Consider the following 21,639-nt stretch of genomic DNA (forward strand, 5'->3'; position numbering starts at 1 on the left):
AGGGGCATATGTAAAGGAGTTTAACAATATAATATTGAGATGTATTTATCTTTCATTATTTTCTTTGTAGTTAATCCTATTTCCTATGTTAATACTGTATTCTTAGAAGTATGGATTAAAGATAAAAAATTCCATTAATACAGACAATAATCCTCATGGCATTATTTATTATTTATTCATCTCGTTATTAGACTATGAAGTCTATGAATATTGGACTTGCAGTTTTTCTGTCATTCTTCTCAATTTTTTAAAATCATCTTTAGTCTGTTATCTGTTCTCCCTCCTCCTTAGTGACTTGAAACAGGAGATACATGATTTTTTGTACTGTGTGTTTCTGAATTACTCTGTAGGATGTAAATAAGATTTATATTAAAAGCTATGAAACCTGCCTTTGTTTTATAAGTATTTGACATTATTCATTTGATGCTCCTATGTAAGATAGTTACTCGAAGTTTCTCTTTGTCAGAGTATAATCTCATGCATGCTTATGATTGACTATTCAAAAGTGTATGTGATAATAATAAATTAGATGATTGGAGTTCCTCACAGATAATACACTACTAACATTTTGCTCGATTTTATTTCCAATGACATTTGTTCATAAGTTCCCCCCCTCCTCAGTCTCAAAGCATTTACTGGAATACTCTGTTTCTTAAGAGTATAAAGAATATTTTTAAGAATATTACTTTACTTAAAAATGGGTATATGGTATATGTGTCAGTATAGATTTTTCATGTTAAGTATTACGATTGCTAAATCACAACTAAATAATATTAAGCTCTTATTAGAAATCTGAGTGATTATTTAGCCAAAGAGGATAAGAGTAAATACTTTTAAATTACAAAGAAAAAAGGACGTATTTATTGGGAAATTAAGAATTTATTGGGAAATTAAGAGTTTGGTAGTGGGTTATTCTGGGAGATTATAGAAATTACTTTTAGAAGCTAGAAAGAATAGCACAGCGTTCTCTATGCTTGAGCTGATATAAACAAAATCTAGTGCTGGAGAAGAGTATTGAATGTACCATGGACTGCCAAGAAAACAAACAGATTCATCCTAGAGAGGGTTAAACCAGGCTACTCCTTGGAGGCAAAGATTCTGGGGCTTTGTCTGACATACTTTGGACATGTTGTAAGGAGAGACAGGTCTTTGGAGAGGGACATCATGCTGGGTAGAGTAGAGGGACAGCCCAGGAGGGGAAGACCCTCTATGAGGTGGATTGATTCAGTGACTGGGGTAATCGGGATGGGTGTGTCAGAGGCAATGTGATTGGCACAGGATAGAGCAGGGTTTAGGGCTGTTGTACATAGGGTCGCTATGAGTCACAAATGACTCAACTCGACGGCACATAACAACAACAACAACAGTGTTAAAAAGGCTTCTGTGATGCCTTCTGCATAAATTGTCTCTATGTCAAGTCATTAGTTAAAGTGTGACTTTTTAGTTCTAGTACTTACTTTGTCTATTTTTTTATTTTGTTCTTCAGTAGAACTGTGTAATAACTACACATTATTCCATGAGCAATCAGAAAATGTAGTAATAATCTGATTTCATTGAAAGAAGCAGATGTATTCTTTAGAAACAAATTATTAGCACTGACTATTATTATTGGCACTGAGTGTAGTTTTGACAAGCTTTTATTCTGTGATTTTTGTCATTCTAATGATTCAATTACTAATGTCTACAAATTAATAGACTTTATGCATCCATTTTTTATTTAAAAAATTCATATAACCTTAAAATGAAGCTGGCAGAAAATTACTAATTGGTCTTAATGGTAAATATCATACTATGTAATTAAAATGTGAGAAAGTGCATAGTTAATGGATGAAAATAACTATTTAAAAGCCAGTAAGTCAGTTGGAGATCCTCTGAAGATAAAATTGATGTAGACTTGTAAAAAATATACTATTTCCTTAACTTTCATTGAAAAAGAATAAAACACAAACAAACAAAAACCAAAATCCCAAACCCCTAAAACAAACTAATGTACCAGTAGGTAAGTAGGTGACAATGATGTGGAGAATTTGAAGCCATTAACTAGACATACTTTATTCGAGATATCTGTCTAAGATTAGTTAAAAGCAGTAATCGGTCTATTAGGCAATGTGAATATTAAGACTTCTCAACAAGTTGGCTGGGGATGTCTAATGTGAGTATATGCCAGAATAGAAGTATCCTGCTTCTATAAATTAGGTTGAAATCTAGGATATTCTGTTAAGAAAAAAATACACAGTTTACTGCATAAAAATATAATATGTGAGAATCATAGAAGATAACTTTTTTAAAAAATAATTCAAACTTACAGAAGAAAATGAGACCTAAAAGGAATAAAATGGGTATGTGTAGTATGGTTATGTGTGGCACTGCTAGCCAAAAGATCAGTGGTTTGTCCCCGCTCCTGCTCCTTGGGAGAAAGAAGGGCAATCTCCTCCTGTAAAGATATATAAACTTGATTGAGGGCCACTGTCAGGCTGCATTGACCGTATAGCAATAGTTTGGTTTGCTTACACTGAGGAGTAGGGAGCCCTGGTCCCCTAAAGCTAAAAGCTGCACTACAGCCCAAAGGCATCCAGTTTGAATTTACCAGTTACTCTGGGGAGAGGGATAGGTAATCTCCTCCCATGCCATTACTGTCTCGGAAAACCTGCTATGGGGCCAGCTATGGGTCAGATCCAACTCGATAGCTCTCAACAACAAAAACAACAACATACTGAGGAGTGGGTAACTCTGGAGGCCTACTGGTAAGAAACTGTGCTACAATCGCAAAGGCACATGGTTTGAATTTACCTGCTGCTGTGGGGAGAATATGAACAATCTCCTTTTTCCTTTTAAAACTCAGTTTCAACTCGATGTCACACAACAATGCATGAGGAGTACTTTTCTTCTGGCATCATTATTCACTTGAGCAAAAGGCCAAATGTGTCTATTGCATTTCAAGTCTACCAGTTGCTGTGGATGAAAGATGGGAAGTCTCCTCATTTAAAGAGTTACAGCTTCAGAAAACAAGAGAACGTCCCTATGAGTTTGTTTTTGTTTTGTTGTTTATATAGGTTAAAAGAGCCTGGGTGATGTAGTTCATTATGTAGTGTGCTGCTAACTGGAAGATCCGTGGTTCTAATTCAGTAGCAGCTGCATAGGATAAAGATGAGCAGTGTCATCCATTCAGGATTGATTTGGCAATGTGTTGGAGGGATGTTATAATTTAAAATCTACTTGATGACAGTGGCTTTGCCTTTGACCTTTATGTAATTGAATTCCTCCTGTCTTGTGATATGAACATATTGTTGAGTGTTAATTGAGCTAATTAGACTCAAGGTGGAATTATGTGGCATTCAATTGGACATGGCTTATCAATGGAATTCCAACCAAATTTTTAGAGGCAGTAAACATATGGGAAGAAATTGCTCAACTCTCTCCCATGGAGCAGCCGGTGGATTTGAACCACATGACTTTGAACTGGCAGAGCAAATCCTTACCTACTTGGTCACCAGAGCTACAGTTTGCCTCATACTAGTGATAATACAAAAGTCTGCTTAATTTCACAAATTTGGTCAGGGAGACTCACTGAGGGGCTCATGCATGCTTTTATTTATTCTGTGGCAGTACACCAATGCAATTTCATTAAAATTGTATTTGGAGAAAGCACATATTTTGCAGTAGAATTTGAGTTTTACTTTAAGTCTGATATACAGGTATATTTATAATTTTTTGGAATAAATGTTTGTTAAAATCTACTATAGCATGAAACAAGAGATTGAGTTTTCTAGTGTGGACACTGGACTACTACCAGGAGCCTGTATTGCAGGTCTCACATTTGAACTTGGTCAGTCAGTTTGTGCCCTTTACTATAGATGAAGGAGCATTGCACTGACTGCGTGCAGTCCTGTACCTCCTCACTACAGATGTCCCATACATAGCCATTTACTCAAACTGAAGGATGTGGAGTAGGCTAGTGAATTTCAAGCCAGGTTTCTTGTAGTGTTAGAAGACTGTAGGGAGTATTGGGTAATTGGAGCCAACGGCAGGAGTGCTCAGGCTGTGATGAGGCTCTGAGTAAGTGAATGTCTTATTTGTCAGACCCTCAGCTGTAGAAATTTTACCTTTTAAACCTCAGTGCTCACTCTAACACTAAGAAGATAGGTATATTTTTACTCTCTTTTTTATAAGAATAGGAAAACTGAAGCTCAGAATGGTTAGGCCACTGCATACAGTCTCACTATTTAAATGAAGATGATCTTAGTATCTTAAATAAAAAGTAATTCTAATTCCCTAACTCTTAGCTTTGATGGACTTTCTGTAAAATGGGTAAGGAAAAGAACATTATCCTTTATGTGCTTGTGTATATGTAACAGATTACTCTGGTGACCTCATGGGTAAAGAGCTATGTACCCCCCTACTCCACAGGAGAAAGATGAGCAATAGTCTCCTGTGAGCATCATAGCCTCTCAATACCAACTGGAAGGTCAATTATGAGTTAGTTCTAACTCCATGGCTTATATCAACAACAACAGCAGCAGCAGCATTTATTATACACACACACACAAGTTAGATCAATAAAATATTGCATTTATTTGTTTTGTATCTAAATACTTTTGTGACACAAGTTTATTTTATTTCATAGTTCTTCTGTTTACTAAGACCTCAGAGTGGGACATGGATTTGGATGAAGCACTCTTGACTATGTGTTGACTTTGGAAGCTCTGTTGACTTATTATCACAAACATTTCTGTTTTTCAATTTCTTAACTTGTAAATGAGGTATAATAGTAATAATAATAATAAGAAGTGCTTGTGGAACCTCAGGTAGTGAATGCATGTTATGTACTTTAAACAATAGTCTGTTACTGGCTAAGTATTCAGCTCAACTATTTACTTGAGATTTAGCTATGCTTCTAGAATAGAGGCATAGCTAATTCTATTCAATCTAAATGCCTAGAAAATCATTAAATATAATGGCCTTCATGAAGAAGAATGGGACATCAGGATTGGAGGAAGACTCATTAACAACCTATGTCATGCGGATGATACATTTTGCTTATTGAAAATAAAGAGGACTTGGAATGCTTACTGCAGAAGATCAAAGACTATACCCATCATATTAACTAGATCCCAACATCAAGATGGTAGTAATCCTTACCACTGAGACAGTAGGCAACATCATGGTAGACGGTGAAAAGATTGAATTGGTCATTGACTTCATGCTTGTTGAATAAACAGTCAACATCTATGACACAAGCAGCTGAAAAATCAAAAGACACTGGGAAACCAAAAGAACTTTGGGAAAATCTACTGTCAAGAGCCTCTGCAAAGGTTGAGGAGCAATGATGGCAGTTTAAAGACTAGGGCTTATGATTCAAGCCATTGTCTTTTTCAGTTGCTTGTTATGCATCTGAAAACTCAACAATGAATAGGGATGACAATAGAATCAATAACTTGGACTTGTGATATTTAAGAAGAGTACTGGATACCCTATTGTCTGATAGAAGAAAAAAATTGTTTAGGACGAACTAGGGTGCTTCTCAGAAGCAAGCATGGTGAACTTCATCTCACATACCTTGGACATGTTATTAAGAGACGCCTGTCCTTGGGAAAAAGCATCATGCTTAGAAAGTTAGAAGGCCAATGAAAGTCAGAAGACCCTCAGTGAGATGGATTGACACAGTGACAGTAAGAATGGGCTCAAGATGAGTAGAGATGGAAGAGGATGGCACCAGAGAAGGCGATACTCAGATGCACTGATCATTGGGCCACTCTGAATTGTAATCAGTTTAATGGCAACCACTGCTATTGTAGAAGACAGTCTTTTTTAAGTTAAATTTAACCTTTGAATGAATTGGTGTCCTTTTTATCAATTTATTATTATTATTATTACTACTATATATTAATTTTTCTTAAATATCTATTAACACTTATTTTATGTCGTTTCAGGTTCCTATATGTTAGTGGATTCTTCAGATCATGACCCTGGGGAAAAAGCCAGACTTCAGCTGCCTACAATGAAGGAGAATGACACTCATTGCATTGATTTCAGCTACCTGTTATATAGCCAGAAAGGGCTGAATCCTGGAACTTTGAACATATTAGTCAGGGTGAATAAAGGACCTCTTGCCAACCCAATTTGGAATGTGACTGGCTTCACGGGCAGAGATTGGCTTCGGGCTGAGCTTGCAGTGAGCACCTTTTGGCCAAATGAATATCAGGTAAACATCTGTACTATTTTGATTTATGCTTTGATGTCAGTGAATCTGATTTTATGTGTAACACTTAGAGTTAAGTACTGACCCTTATAACTAGACATTGTCTTTCTACTCCCTTCTTCTGTCCCCATTCTTTTATTTAAGAAAATGATCAAATATTTTAGCACATAATCTTCATCTTACATAGGTTGTTGTTGTTAAATATTGTCAAGTAGTAGCAACTCATAGCAACCCTATGAACGAAAGACCTGAACACTTGTATAATTTTCATCCTTTTTGCAGGTTCATAGGGTTTCTGAAAGCAAGCTGTTTTGGAGTGGATGCCACTCCTGCTTCCGAGGTTGTTTTAATTGGGAACTCCACCAAACACTGTCCACTCTGGATGACCATTATCACATTTGACACATCAGTGTCACAGTGTTCAGCATCACAGCAAGCACAGGTTACCTCTGTACAGCAAGTGGACAGACCAGGGCTATAAGACCTAGAAGAATGTTTGAGTGAAAACAATTAAAAACAGGCCTAAGGGCCATGAATTAAATGCTTGATAGCATCACTTTCTGTCCAATAGGCCATCTTACGTATAAGGGAAAAATGCTCTGGTCTAAAACACGTTAATGTGTGGGAAATGTTATTTATTGACATACATGATATAAAGATCCCTGGTAGTGTTTAATGTCTTTTAAATTAAAGGAGCAGTTCAAATCCATGACTTGCTTTACTGGAGAAAGATGGCCACTCTTCTGTTGTAAGGATTTATACCTTCAGAGACCTGGTTAAGGGTCATCATTAGATACTACCATGAGTGTTTGGGTTTTAGAAAAAATAATCTTGAGTGCAATAATCAGACTACTAATTCATTAATATTCTCAAACAAAATATTTGAGAAATAAGCAGGAAATAGTGCTTCATGAAATATTTTAAGGGGTATTTTGGAATATTATATTCTTGTCAAAAAGTTTAATATGAAATAAATAAAATTTATATCTAGGATGAGAATACAGGATTCTAGTTGTAATGTGATCAAGTATATTATAATTTACTATCTTTATACTACAGCTATTATAACATTCTACTTCGGAAAGCTGCTCACAATGTTTTACGATTTTTATCCCTAATCTTATTATGATGAAGCTAGGCATGGCACAGCCTCATCATCTTCTGGTTTTGTAAAATTTCTATGGTTTCGGGGGAAAAAAATTCATTCCCAATGTGAAGAGTTATTCAATCATCTTATTGTAAAAGCTCAATTTCTAGAATTAGGGAGTCATTATTATAGATTAAAAAGTAAAGAACCAGAAAACTAGTTTTTTACTTTGAGTTTAAGATTTAAACTTTCAAAATATTTATGTATGTGTAATGTACAGGACTTAATGAGACTGGCTTGTCTAAAAGTTTATGTTTTATTTGAGTCAGTATGTACTTAATACCTATTTTTAAATAATTAACTATTTCATAAGTTTAGGCTTCTTTTTACTTCTATAAACACACACAAGTAAAAAATATATTGTTGATTTTTTTTTCTCCTATTGCACTTAAAGCATTTTACCTTGCAAACCTGGTTCTAAAAGGTAGAAGGTTCTTTATGTGCATGTTTTTCTGAGATAGTATGAATTTTGAGAAGGTATTAGTTTCTTCTGTTAGTTATAAACAGAAGTATATTCTGTAGTTTAGGAATGTCACATGCTTTTTAAGAGCTTCAGCTCTGGAAGAGAAGTGTGTGTGATCTCTGGATAGGTGAGGGGTCATGAACTGAAGCTACAGTGATGGCAGCCTCATCACTGGGCTCATCTCTGACAATCAGCACTTTATCAGGATGCCGTCTTAGTGCATTGTCTTTTTACTGACTTTCTGAGAATATGACATCCAATCTTCACATAATACTGAAAAAAGATAGCCTAGTTCCGCAAGATAAGACTGACAAATATTACAGTATTCATTCAACAAAGTAAATCTCTCCCAAGTAATAGTATAAGAAAGTCATTACAAATTTAGAATATTACATCACATTCCTTGGAAAAAGTGCATCCAGATCCAGTGTACTCCTTAGAGGTAAAACTGGTGATTGTTTTTCTCACATATTGTGAGCATGTTTATCAGAAGGAGTTAATCTTTGGAGAATGGTTTTAGGCTTAGAAAATAGAGGGAGGGAAGACCTGCAGAGGCATGAATTGTCAGAATAATTGTAACAGTGGGTTTAGGTAAAGATGGCATTATGAGGATGGCCTAGGATCAACAAGGCTTTGATCTGCTCTAGTTAGATTCATAGTCAGAATCTGTTTTAACAACAAGAGTCACAAACCATTATCTTTATTCAACTCTATCATTTGCTTAATTTTTTGAATGATATGAAGCCAGTAGTTTTATCAACTCCAAACAAAAAATTAGTATCCTACAATATGATATTTCTGTTCTTTTCTAACTCATAAATGACATATGTGTTTTTCTAAATTTTTAAAGATCTCTGAGTTAAGTTAATAACATTATGTTAATATCATGAAAACATCACTCCAGATTTTGGCATAGATTTTTTTTTCTTACAGCTCATCTTTCTTCAGCTAATACTGTAGTTACAGAATTCAGAATTTATGGATAAATACATGTTTTGTTCAGTCTCATTGTGTCTCTGGCATATTTAAGCAACAGGACAGAAACTGTCTTTACAAGTTTCAACCTGGCCACTTATAAGGTTTTGGAGCTCTCTTTATTGGCATCCACTTCCTGAACAACTAGCCTCTGGAAATTTATGAACTTTGATAAATGTCAATAGTTGTAGAGGAGCTTCAGGCCTTTTGTTCATAGGGTCGTTATGAGTTGTGCTCGACTTGAAGACAATCAACAACATTGTCAGAAGAGAGGTGTCAGTTTAAATACTAAAGTGTACCTATCTAAACCGTGCACTTTTCAGTTAGATTCTATGTGTGTGAAAGTTGGACAATGACGGAAGAATCAGTGCTTTAGAATTATAATTTTGAAGAACAATACTGAGTATACCATGGACTGCCAAAAGAACATGCAACCGGGGTACTCCTTAGAGACAAAGGTAGTGAAACTTTGTCTTAAATATTTTTGGCATGTTGTCAGGAGGGGCTAGTTTTTAGAAGGGGACTTCATGCTGGGAAAAGTGGAGAGTTCATTGTAAAAGAAGACTCTCAAGATAGATAGACACAGTGACTCTAAAAAATGAGCTGAGTAATCAGAGATGATGAGGATAGTGCAGGATGAAGCAAGGCTCAGATGTGTTGTTTATCTCACATTGACAAATAAAGCAAGCCTGTGGAACAATGATTAGTGTTTGGCTGATTACTGATTGGTTTGAATCCATCAACAACCAAGAAGGGATGAGGCAGTCTGGTCCTGTAAAGATTTCCAGCCTTAAGAACTGTATGAAGCATTTATATTCTGTCGAATAGGGGTCCAAGATGTTGAAATCTACCCCAAAATGTGGGATACACACACAAAAAAGACACATTCAGAAACAGTGGGCAGAAGCTTCCTTGTTATAGATTAAAATGTGCAAATAAATTGTTTCTTAACTAATTATTTTGCTTTCACATCTTTTCCTTCAACCTGCAAAATTTAGTAATCAATAAAAGCAAGTAACAGAGTATTTTTTATTTATGTGCTTAGTGCTCAATAAATTACTTGATTGATATTTTCATTGATTCAGTCAATTAGATACCTAGTTGTACCTGTAAATTCATTATTAGAAACAGCTAGCATATCAGAAAATATATTTACCTAGTGGGTTTTTTTTTGTTATTATGAAACAACTTGAAACATTTTTGATGGATGCTCAATTCTTACAGATTTTTAAATTGAGATACAGCTATTGTAAAATATCAACATCAGAAACTATCTTTTTGCATTCTTTTCCCCCCTACTAGTTTATTTACAAAATTAGAATACATTGTTTTCAAGAAAAAATTCTTTCATTTTCTCTCACCCCCCACCCATCCAATTGTCCAACCCCAGGATTAATCCCCCCCTCCCCCTACTCATCCTCATCCTTTTGCTTCCAGCCTTTCCTACTCCTCTTAGATCCTTATACTTATTCTATAATAATGGCTTTATACAAGATTTATCCTTGTGGGACTGAGTTAGTTCACTCAGAATAATGCTCTCCAGTGCTTCTCAAGGTAGGTAATAATTTACAAAGTTATGCACCATGGGAAAGTCTGCTGTTAGGGCCCTGTCCAAAGTACTGAAGAGCAGTGGTGTCTCTATGGAGACTAAGGTGCGTCTGATACAGACCATGGTCTTCACAATCACTTGTTGTGCATCAGAGAATTGGACAATGACCAAGGAGGATAGAAGGAGAATTGATGCCTTTGAGCTGTGGTGCTGGAGAAGAGTATTGAGAATACCATGGACTGCTAGGAAAACAAACAGATTTGTCCTAGAAAGGGTCAAACCAGGTGGCTCCTTGGAGGCAAGGATTCTGAGGCTCCATCTAACATACTTTGGACATGTTGTGAGGAGAGACCAGTCCTTGGAGGAGGACATCATGCTTGGGAGGGTGGAGGGACAGCGCAGGAGGGGAAGGCCCTCTATGAGGTGGATTGATTCAGTGACTGGGATAATCAGGATGGGAGCGACAGAGACAGTGCGATTGGCATAGGACAGAGCTGAGTTTAGGGCTGTTGTAAATAGGGTCGCTATGAGTTGCAAGTGACTCGACGGCACATAACAACAACAACAACATCAACAACAACAACATTGCTCCTGCATGCTACATAGTATTCCATTGTGTGAATGTACCATAATTTCTCAATCCATTCGTTTGTGGTTGGACATTTGGGCTGTTCCCATGTTCTTGTGATGGTGAATAATGCTGCTATTAACACTGGTGTACAAATCTCAGTTTGTGCCTCAGTTCTCCTATTCTCAGGGTATATTCCAAGTAGTAGAATAGCTGGGTCATATGGAATTTCTATGTTCAGCTTTTGGAGGAAGTTCCAAACTGCCTTCCAGAGTGGTGGCACCATTTTACAATTCCACTAGCAATGTATAAGCATTCCTTTTTCACCACATCCTCTCCAACATTTATTACTTGCTACCCTGTTAAACTTTGCCACAGTTACTGGAGTGGGATGGTACATCATTGTGGGTTTGATTTGAAATAATGCATAGATTTTCTTTAGCTTGGCCTCTAGATTAATAGAATTGTGATATACATAGAAGTTTGTTTTTGTTTTTTTTCTTGGTTCTACAGAAAACAAACAGATTCATCGTAGAGAGGATTAAACCAGGCCTTGGAGGCAAGGATTCTGGGGCTTCGTCTGACATACTTTGGACATGCTGTAAGGAGAGACAGGTCTTTAGAGAGGGACATCATGCTGGGTAGAGTGGAGGGACAGCGCAGGAGGAGAAGACCCTCTATGAGGTGGATTGATTCAGTGACTGGGGTACTCGGGATGGGTGTGTCAGAGGCAATGAGATTGGCACAGGATAGAGCACGGTTTAGGGCTGTTGTACATGGGGTCATTATGAGTCACAAATGACTAGATGGCACTTAACAACAACAACAACAACAACAACAACAATAACAGTTTCCTCACTTTGTTTTCTTAAGAGAATTTATACTCTTGTCAAAACTTTTCCTTTTTCACTTATTGTCTCTGTTTTGTTAGGTAAAATAGGCACCCAAAATGAAAGCAAGCAAAGAAGCTTTTATTGGGGATCTCAGGCTCTGAGGCACAGATCTCTGACCCAGGCCAGGGGAGGGGGGAAGAGAGAGAGACAGACTGGCAGGATGGGTCAGAGAAGTTCTCACATGGCATGAAGAAGTGGCCTTTTAAAAGACTTTGGGAAGAAGAGGGCTATCTTCTGGGAGGGGAAATAGTTACTTAGCTCACTGCAGCTGCCAGCCCTAGTGGTGATGCTGTTAAATGGGCAGTCTCTTGGCAGAGGACATTGTTGTCAAGCATGCTGATTGGCTGTGGCTTTTGGAGAGGTTAGAGGTTAGAGGGCAGCTGATGACATTGCTAGACGGGTAGTCTCTTGGCAGAGAAAGCAGTTGTGGAGCATGCTGATTGACTGTGGTGGTTGCCAGCAAGATGGCTTGTTGCCTGGGCGTGAATCTACCCTTCAGAGCCTATCAAAGTTTTTCATTCCCTTTCCTTATGTTGTATTTCTAAAGGAAATCAACTTTCTTTTCTCTTCAGAAAGGAATAGGTAATTTCATCTACTTGATCCTTTCTTTATCAAAACATCCCTGGAGCCCAACATTACAACTTAAGTGAAATGCAGTCAAAAAGAAGGTAGTCTAGGGGAACTCTGGTGGTCTAGTGGTAAGGAGCTGCAACTACAATCCCAGAGGCGCATGGTTCGAATCCACCAGATGCTCTGCTGGGGAAGGAGGGACAATCTCCTCCTCTACCAGTCAGATCTGATTTGACGGTACACTCACACAAAAATACTAAAAATACATTTTTTTTTTAAAAAGAAAATTGTCTCAGAGTGTTACTACATTTACTTTGTTTAGGATAATTTTTGTGTAACAAGTATATTCTTAAAATAGATATAAAATGAAAAAAGTTATCTTAAGTTATTTTCTTTTTCATCTTTATGAGAAACATAAATTTTGAAAGAGTCTAATATGTCTTTGATGTAATCTGCCCTTGCCAGATATTTCATCAGCCCATATGCCAAAAAATGTGTAATCATATAGTTGATTGATGTGGTAATCAGTCATTTATGCAGTGGTTTGGTAATTAATGAAAAGATACTAGTTTTTAGCCCCTACAAGGTTAATATCTGATTATAAAAGGAACAATAAACATGGAATGATGAAGTAAAGGTAGATTAGTCCTTCAAATATTTAACTCTCGGTTTTGGTGAATTAAGAGACACAACAGATTTTCTTCCTCCAATCCTAATGCTACATTCCTCCTCAGAGAGCCCAGCTTCCCAGATATAGATTGAACAGGTATGGAGACACTTGTTTTGAACAATGCAGTGAATACTTGCTCTGTCCTGATGACTGTCTCCTGGTCCAAGTATAGGTTTTGCATAAGCACAATAAAGTGTTTTGGGCTCAGTCTTCTCATAGTTGGCCACCATTTGTTGTGATCCATAAAGTCAAATGAAACACTGATATTCCTCTGATGCTCTCTGCTTTCAGCCAAGCTAAAAATTGCTATAGTATCACTAGTACCACACCCTCTTCTAAACTCAGCCTTCACATCTGGCAGTTCTCTGTTGATATGCTGTTCCAGTAATTTTTGGATGATTTTCAGCAGAATCTTGGTTATTGTTGTTGTTGTTATGTGCCGTCAAGTCACTTGAGACTCATAATAACCCTGTGTCCAACAGCCTTAAACCTTGCTCTATCCTGTCCCAACTTTGCCTCTGACACCCCATTACCCCAGTGACTGAAAAAAAAAATCCATCTCCTTGAGGGTCTTCCTGTCTTGTGCTGTCTGTCCCTCTACCCTCCTAAGCATTATGTCCATGTGCAAGGACAGGTCCCTCCTTGCAACATGGCCAAAGTATGTCAGACGAAACTTCAGAATTCTTGCCTTCAAGGAGCAGCCTGGCTTAACCATCTCCAGGATGAACCTATTTGTCCTCCTAGTAGTCCATGGTGTATTCAATACTCTTCTCCAACACCACAGTTCAAAGGCATCAATTATCTTTCTGTCATCCATAGTCATTGTCCAGCTTTCTGAATCTTGCCTTTATGTGATAGTAATGATATTTTTTCAATAATTTATTCAATCTATCAGGTTGCCTTTCTTTGGAATGGGAACAAATATGGCTCTCTTCTAGTCAGTTAGCCAGGTGGTTGTCCTCCAGATTTCTTGACACAACTTGGTGAGTGCATCCAGGGCAATATGTGTTTGTTGAAATATGTCAATTGGTATGCCATCAATTCTTGGGCCTTGTTTTTTTGTCAATTCATTCAGAGCACCTTGACCTTCTTCCTTCATCACCACAATCTCTTGCTCATATGTTTCATGAAATTCTTCTGAATTAGTCAAATTCTTTGTGACAGTGATTCTGTATAATCTTTCCATCTTCTTTTAATTCTTCCTAGATCATGTAATATTCTTCCCAATGCATCTTTAAATATTGCAACTCGGGGCTTGAATTTATTCTTCGGTCAAATTCAGCTCAGTTCTGTACTGAAGAAAGATTCATTAACAATCTGTGTTATACAGATGACACAACACTGCTTACTGAAACTGATGAGGACTTGAAACGCTTCCTTGATTTTTCAAGGACTGCAACCTTCAATATGGATTGAAGTTTAACAACAAGGAAACAAAAATTCTCACCACTGGTCCGATTGGCAGCATTATGATAGAGGTTGAAGAGAATGAGATTGTTACCTTTAGTGTGCTTGGCTCCACAATCAACACTCTTGAAACCTGCAGACAGGAAATCAAAACATAATTTGCATTAGGAAAGTCTGCTGTCAGGGACATTTCCACAGTACTGAAGAGCAACTATGTCAGTTTGGAGATTGAGGTGCACCCAATCCAGGCCATGGTCTTCACAATTACATGCTATGCGTCAGAAAACTGGATAGTGAATAGGGATGATATGAGAATTGATGTCTTCAAGTTGTGGTGCTGGAGAAGACTATTGAATATACCATAACTAGAAAAACAAACAGGTCCTAGACAGGGTGAAACCAGGCTGCTCCTTTCAGACAAGGATTCTGAAGCATTGTCTGACATACTTTGGGTTTTGCAGAGGGACAACATGCTTGGGAGGGTAGAGAGACAGCACAAGAGAGGAAGACCCTTAATGAGATGGATGATTTAGTGACTGAGGTAATGGAGGTAGGTGTGCAGAGACAAGAAAGTTGGCCCAGGATAGAACAGAGATCAGACCTGTTGTACATAGGGTTTCTAGAAGTCTCATAACTTCATCATCAACAATAACAACAATTACAATAGGGATTTTAGAGTCACTCTGCTTGTTATAAATTGGTTCTGCTCTTCATCCACTATACTTTTGGATAAAGTTCCTTAATTTTTCCATTTTTCTCATTTAGTGTGTGTTAATCACAGGGGTACATTTTTTTCAGGAGTTTGTGAGTATTAATTAATTATATGTCAAATGTATAGAACAGTATATGACACATAGCTTAATGTATTGTTATTGTTTGACACTTTTCTAACTTCAACTCATAGGAACTCTGTGTATAATATAACCAATCCCTGCCTAATCCCACACTATCCTCTCAATCTCTGTTACATTTTTTGTTGCAGTTACAGTGTCAGGGCATCTTATTGAAAGGCTTCTTCTCTTTTACTGACTACTCTACTTAAAACAACAACAACACAAAGTGTTCTTTTCCAAAGATTGACTCTTCCTATTAATATGTCCAAAGTGAGGCAATGTCTCACCATGCTTGATTCCAAGAACTACACTGACCATACTTCTTCCAACAAGATTTGCTTGTTCTTTTGGCAGTCTATAATACAGTCAATATTCTTTCTCAACACCACATTCGGAGACATCAGTTCTTCAGTCTTTGTCATTCATAATCTAACTTTCACAAGCATATGAAAGGATAGAAGAATTGATGAATGCTGTCATCTGAGATATTACCAGTGAGTAATGGCTGGCAGAAGAAGATTTGATGTCTGAGTTGTGTCCCTGGAGAAGGCTATTGAACATACCATAGACTGCCAAAGGAACAAACAGATCTGTTCTGGTGAGGCTGAAATCAAGCTGCTCCTTGGAGGCAAGGATTTTGAAACTTCCTTTCATATACTTTGGGTATGTTGCCAGGAGGGACCAGTCCTTTGAGAAGGTCATCATGTTTGGAATATTTCAGTTTGGTGCTGGTGAGGAAGACCCTCGACCAGATGGATTGACACAAATGATAGTGTTCTTGGAGTAGGTGTGTTAGAGACAATGAGATTGTCTTATAATAAAGCAGGGTTCAGAGCTATTGTTCATAGATTATGTGACCTTGAGTCCTAGTTTACCTGAAGACACATGACAATAACAACAATATCCTTGGGGCTGACTTGTTCTTTGGGGTAACATATTTGCTGTTTAGTATATTAAAGGAATTCTTCATAACAGAGTTGCTCAGTGAAGTCCATTATTGTTTTGCTTGGATACTACTTCCATGGGTATTGATGGTGGATAGAAGTGAAATTAAATCGTTGACAAATGCAGGGTTTTCTCCACTTATCATGTTGTTGGTTAATGATCTATTTATTAGGATATTTGTTTCCTTTCTTCTTCCCTCCCCTTCTCCCTACCTCTTTCCTTCCTTCCTTCCTTCCTTCCTTCCTTCCTTCCTTCCTTCCTTCCTTCCTTCCTTCCTTCCTTCCTCTGTGTGTGTGTGTGTGTAGTGGTCACTTGTAGGTTGTTATGATGTTATGAAGTTATAATTATTTGAAATACCATCAGAGTCACTCAGGGTATATGGTTGTCAGCTGAGCTTCCAGATAAAAACAGACTAAGAAAGATGACTAGCCATACCCTTTTGTACTAATAAACCTCTGAAACATTTATAAGTAAATTTAAAAAAATCTACAAACTAGTTTTCACTCATCTGTGAAATCTGAGTTCCTTGACTTTAATTAGTTGGTAAAACAAACCCCAAGAAAACTCTATCTGTTCTGGGGTATTAGCCTGAAAGTTGGCTTTTCTTAGCCATTACAATTAGCCAGGTCTAGTCTCTAGCTACCTTAATTGTAGACACACATTCTTTCAAATTAACAAAGTCTTGCAAATCATCAACAGCTATGGGACTAGGATAAGAAAAAGAGTGCTTACCACACTGGACAGCAAGACTTGAAGGAGACTGAGGTGAGACCCTGGTGATGGAGAGACTGTGGCAGTGCTGTGGAGAAACTGACAAGATGTGCCCTGAGGCATCTTGCATTAGAACTGGCCACAGTTAAGGGTTTTTTGCTGTTCTTGTGGCATGCTTGAAGGAGAAGCTGACTTATAACTGCTCTGAGACCAGATCCCAGACTAATTGAAGAATTGTGCCTTGAGACTTGGACTAAAACCTTAACTTGTTTTGGGAGATATTTTTTGCCTCCTCCACTCTCCAAATTACTTCCCTATAAACCCTATTAGCACAACTGTGAGTCTGTGAATGAAAAATGAATAAACACACTTCTTATTGTTGGTGTGGCTCTAGAGAGACATCATGGGGCTGAGCTATGTGCTCTTTATCTGCTTTCTGCTCTGGAATAGTGAGGGTCTGTATTGTTACTCCCTCTGGCCCTTTCAGAGAGAAACTCATGGCTCTGTGCCCCTATGGCCCATTTTCCTCTACTCAGGCAATCCTATTGTCTCTTCTTTAGTAATGATCCATTTTCTAATGAATAATTTTTTTAAACAAATAACACAAAATCTTAATAACTTGAATTACATACAATGAAAAAATATCTACTGCTGCATATTTTGTTTTATATTGATATAAAACTAGTTGTAGTTGTTAGAGTCTAAAGCAGCTGCTGAACCTATGTGTAACTATTTTGATCATGCCTTTGTTATTTGTGTGTCACTTGATAGTGATGGGAAAAATTGAGGTGGATAATGTCGAGGCAGGTTAAGTGTGCTCAGAGATGTTTAGATTTGATAGCTCTGCATATTGGGCTGTATAATATTTTTATTATTGAAGGTTCTACAAGAAAAGCTTCATGTTCCCTGTTCAGAGCCTTCTAATGCCTAACCACTTTTCCCTTAAAAATATTGTTTTTAACATAATATTCTGTTATTATAAATATCCTTGGAATACAGTGGTATTATCATAAACTAGTAAAAAGGACTATTTTTTAAATTCAATGGACTAAGAATGGGAAAAAATTTTAGTTGTCAACACAACAGAACAACTATAAGAAGATTTCATTCTTTGTGAGTAATCTTTTCCTGTGCCATTAACTCCTTCTGAAAACCTGCGAGAGGGGAAGCTATGGTTTGGTGCCTACTCAATGGTATTCAACAACAGCAGCAGCATCAGCAGCATCCTTATAGAAGGTAAATATTTGGTGTATACGTGAGGGTTTGGAATGTATGTTGCGCATTTTTCTTTCTTTTCAGATCATTTTGTTATCCTATAACAACTGGAATATTAAACCTCTGTACGTGCTTAGGCTTTTGTAATAATTACACTCACTACTATTTTGTTGATTCTGATTCACAGTACTTGTCCAATGGATTCCTACTATTGTTAATCTTTACCGGAGTAAGATCTGCCCTATAAAAAAATAATGTGTCTATTTCAAGTTTTAATTTTCTTATCTTTCTGTTAAAATGGTTTTTAGCATTTTCCCCCAACATGGGCTGATGATAATTCTGAAGAATTGTAACTGTTAGTCCTTTTAATTTGTTGTTGTATGGTTTATTATAAAAGTTTCTTTTTCTCCCATTATTTATATAGTCTGGTCTCCTTTCCAGTTCTAGCACATATCTTGAGGTTGTTCACAACCCAGCTCCTTTTGTAAGCTATCAAAAATTTTTAAAACTCTCATTTTACCTATTAATTAGCAAAATGTTGCCTTGAATACTTCTCATATTATCTCTGTATTGCTTTATTCTGAATGCGTTCCTGTATTTTGTGACTTTTACCAAAAGAAAAGGGGGGGGGGATCAAGAAGATGCAAAAATTTACCTCAGTTAATAAAAACCTACACTTATGCTAAAATACTCAAGAGCAACGGTGTCTCTCTGGAGACTAAGGTGCGCCTGATACAGGCCATAGTCTTTGCAATCACTTGTTATGCATCAGAGAGCTGGACAATGACTAGGGAGGATAGAAGGAGAATTGATGCCTTGGAGCTGTGGTGCTGGAGAAAAGTATTGAATGTACCATAGACTGCCAAGAAAACAAACAGATTCATCCTAGAGAGGATTAAACCAGGCTACTCCTCGGAGGCAAGGATTCTGGGGCTTTGTCTGACATACTTTGGGCATGTTCTAAGGAGAGACAGGTCTTTGGAGCTCATGCTGGGTAGAGTAGAGGGACAGCGCAGGAGGGGAAAACCCTCTATGAGGTGGATTGATTCAGTGACTGGGGTAATCAGGATGGGTGTGTCAGAGGCAATGCAATTGGCAGAGGATAGAGTGGGGTTTAGGGCAGTTGTACATAGGGTCGCTATGAGTCGCAAATGACTCGACGGCACATAACAATAACAACAACAATACTTATGATATAATTAATAATGAAAATAAACTTATAGGAAATTAAGACAGATAATGACTTTGTATCTTTTAAACTGTAAAATATCCATTATTCCATTAATGTTGGATGGCTTTCAATATAAATGGTGAGTTTTGGGCAAGTTTTGAGTTCTATTCAAAATATAGTAGATTGTTTTTATCTTGTTAAATAAGTGATGTAGATTCTACTGTTTTCTGTGATTTAGAGGACAAAATGAATTGTTTTAACTACCAAGTATTGCATGCCAGATTCCATGGCAGAAATTAGAATACTTGGTTTTTATTCTAACGTAAGAACGAGACCACTTCAGATTTATACAGAGGTGCATGTTAGATCTGCATTATATAAGAACAAACTACTTAATTTATTTTTCTCTGCTTAAATAATGTGTTGAGATTCCAGAAATCATACAGAGTATGAAAGAACAATAATAATAAAATGGAAAATAATACTGTTTTCTGTATATTTGCTTCTTTGTTTAAAAAGCAGGTAATGATGTGTGACTCTCTTGACCACAAAATAATTTAGATGGAACCTTTGTAAAACATCAAATTTTGTAAAAATTGTATTATTAGACATGCTTAGATGAATTAACTGCAGATTTGGAAAAAGTTAACCAAATTAATTTTAATCTGTTGGATTGTTTTCTTTATTAATTCATATTTCAGGTTTGCCTTAGCATGTTTAATGAATCTTTTAGTTCCAACAATAATTATTCTTCCTCAAGGCTAGTCTAACTCATGAATATTCCCGGCATAGGAGAAATATTATGCAAAAATGCAAATGCTAAAGCATCCATTGCTTAGAACATCTACAACCTGAAAATAATTGTATTGCATTAGTGGTATATAATATTTTGCAATACCTGTGAAATGCCCTCTAGTAAACAAAGAATAATGTGAGGAAATGTTATTAGTGCTTTTAAACCTTGTATTCTTTCGTTTTCCTCATCTACAGTTGTCTTATCTTCTGTTCAGCTGTGTTGTATGTACTATGGAGTAAGTAATTTAATGGAAATAATTTATTTCCTATAGCCAGGTATAGTTAAATCCATTTGGAAATGGAAAGACTGTTTTTTGTTATTATGTGCTGTAACATTGCCTGCCACTCATAGCGACCCTGTGTACAACAGCTGTGAAACCTGCCCTTGTACTGAGCAAGTTTCACTGACTCTGACACACCCTTTGTCCTAGTTACTGTATCAACCTAATCTCATCTGGGGTCTTCCTGTCTTGAGCTGTCCTTCAATGCTTCTGAGCACGATGTCCTTCTCCAAGGATTGATCTCGCCTAGCCACGTGCCCAAAGTGTATGAGATGGATCTTGAAAATCCTACCCTCCAAGAGGAAACTTCACCCTGTTCAAGACAGATGTATTTGTTTCCTTGGCAGTCTGGTTCAAGACTCTTCTCCAGCACCACAACTTAAAGTCATTGTCCAGCTCTCTCTGATGTACAACAAGTAATTGCAAAGACCATGACCTGGATAAGTGCACTTTACTTAGTTTCTGTACTGACACTTTTGCTTCTCAGAACTCTGGAAGGTCCCTGACAACAGATTTATCTGATGGAGTTAATCTTTTCATTTCCTAATTACTGGGGCCAAGTGTGTTGATTGTGGAGCCAAACAAGCTGTAACTGTTAACAACCTCAATCTCGTCTCCATCCATCATGGTTCCATCAATTGGCTGAGTCTTGAGAGTCTTTTCTTGATGTTGAGCATCAATCAAGCTTGGTTTAGAAAAGGCCAAACCATAGAGACTTATTGCCAATGTCATATAGATCTTGACTGAAAGCAGAGAGTACCAGAGGAATTCTGTGTTTCATTGACTATACAAAGACATTTGACTCTGTGGTCACAACAAATTGTGGTTAACCTTGAGGAGAATGGGAATCCCAGAACCCTTGATTGTGCTTATGTGAAACCTACACTTGGACCAGGATCCAGTCATCAGTACAGAGCAGGGAAACACTACATAGTTCAAAATCAAGAAAGGAGTGCATTAGTGTTGCATTCTGTCCTCATACTTTTTAAATTTACATTCAGAACAGATCATTTGGGAGGCTTGACTTTATGAGGAAAAATGTGGCATCAAAGTTGGAGGAAAACTCATTAACAACCTGTTATGCAGATGACACAACCTTGCTGACTGAGACTGAGGACACCCTGAAGTGCTTGCTGCAGAAGGTCAAGGACTGTGGTCTTAAATATGGAAAGACTAGAGATTACTTTTGTAGGCAGAAGTATGAGGGCCAATTTACCATAAAGGTAAACTTTATGGTAGTGTAGGAT

At 37.2% G+C, this 21,639-nt stretch overlaps 1 protein-coding gene across 4 annotated transcripts in view; it reads left to right on the top strand.

Moving 5' to 3' along the window:
- The window catches only part of PTPRK (protein tyrosine phosphatase, receptor type, K), an 801,885-nt gene that overhangs the window by 282,088 nt on the left and 498,158 nt on the right, over positions 1 to 21,639 (top strand). For all 4 annotated transcript variants that reach the window (XM_006884996.1, XM_006884997.1, XM_006884995.1 and 1 more), the window contains exon 3: positions 5,931 to 6,202. In XM_006884996.1, the coding sequence (XP_006885058.1) occupies positions 5,931 to 6,202 (272 nt within the window). The remainder of the gene's footprint in view (positions 1 to 5,930; positions 6,203 to 21,639) is intronic.

This window comes from Elephantulus edwardii, unplaced genomic scaffold (assembly GCF_000299155.1).
Source record: "Elephantulus edwardii isolate Elephantulus edwardi_28Jun2011 unplaced genomic scaffold, EleEdw1.0 scaffold00039, whole genome shotgun sequence".
Taxonomy (NCBI): Eukaryota; Metazoa; Chordata; class Mammalia; order Macroscelidea; family Macroscelididae; genus Elephantulus; species Elephantulus edwardii.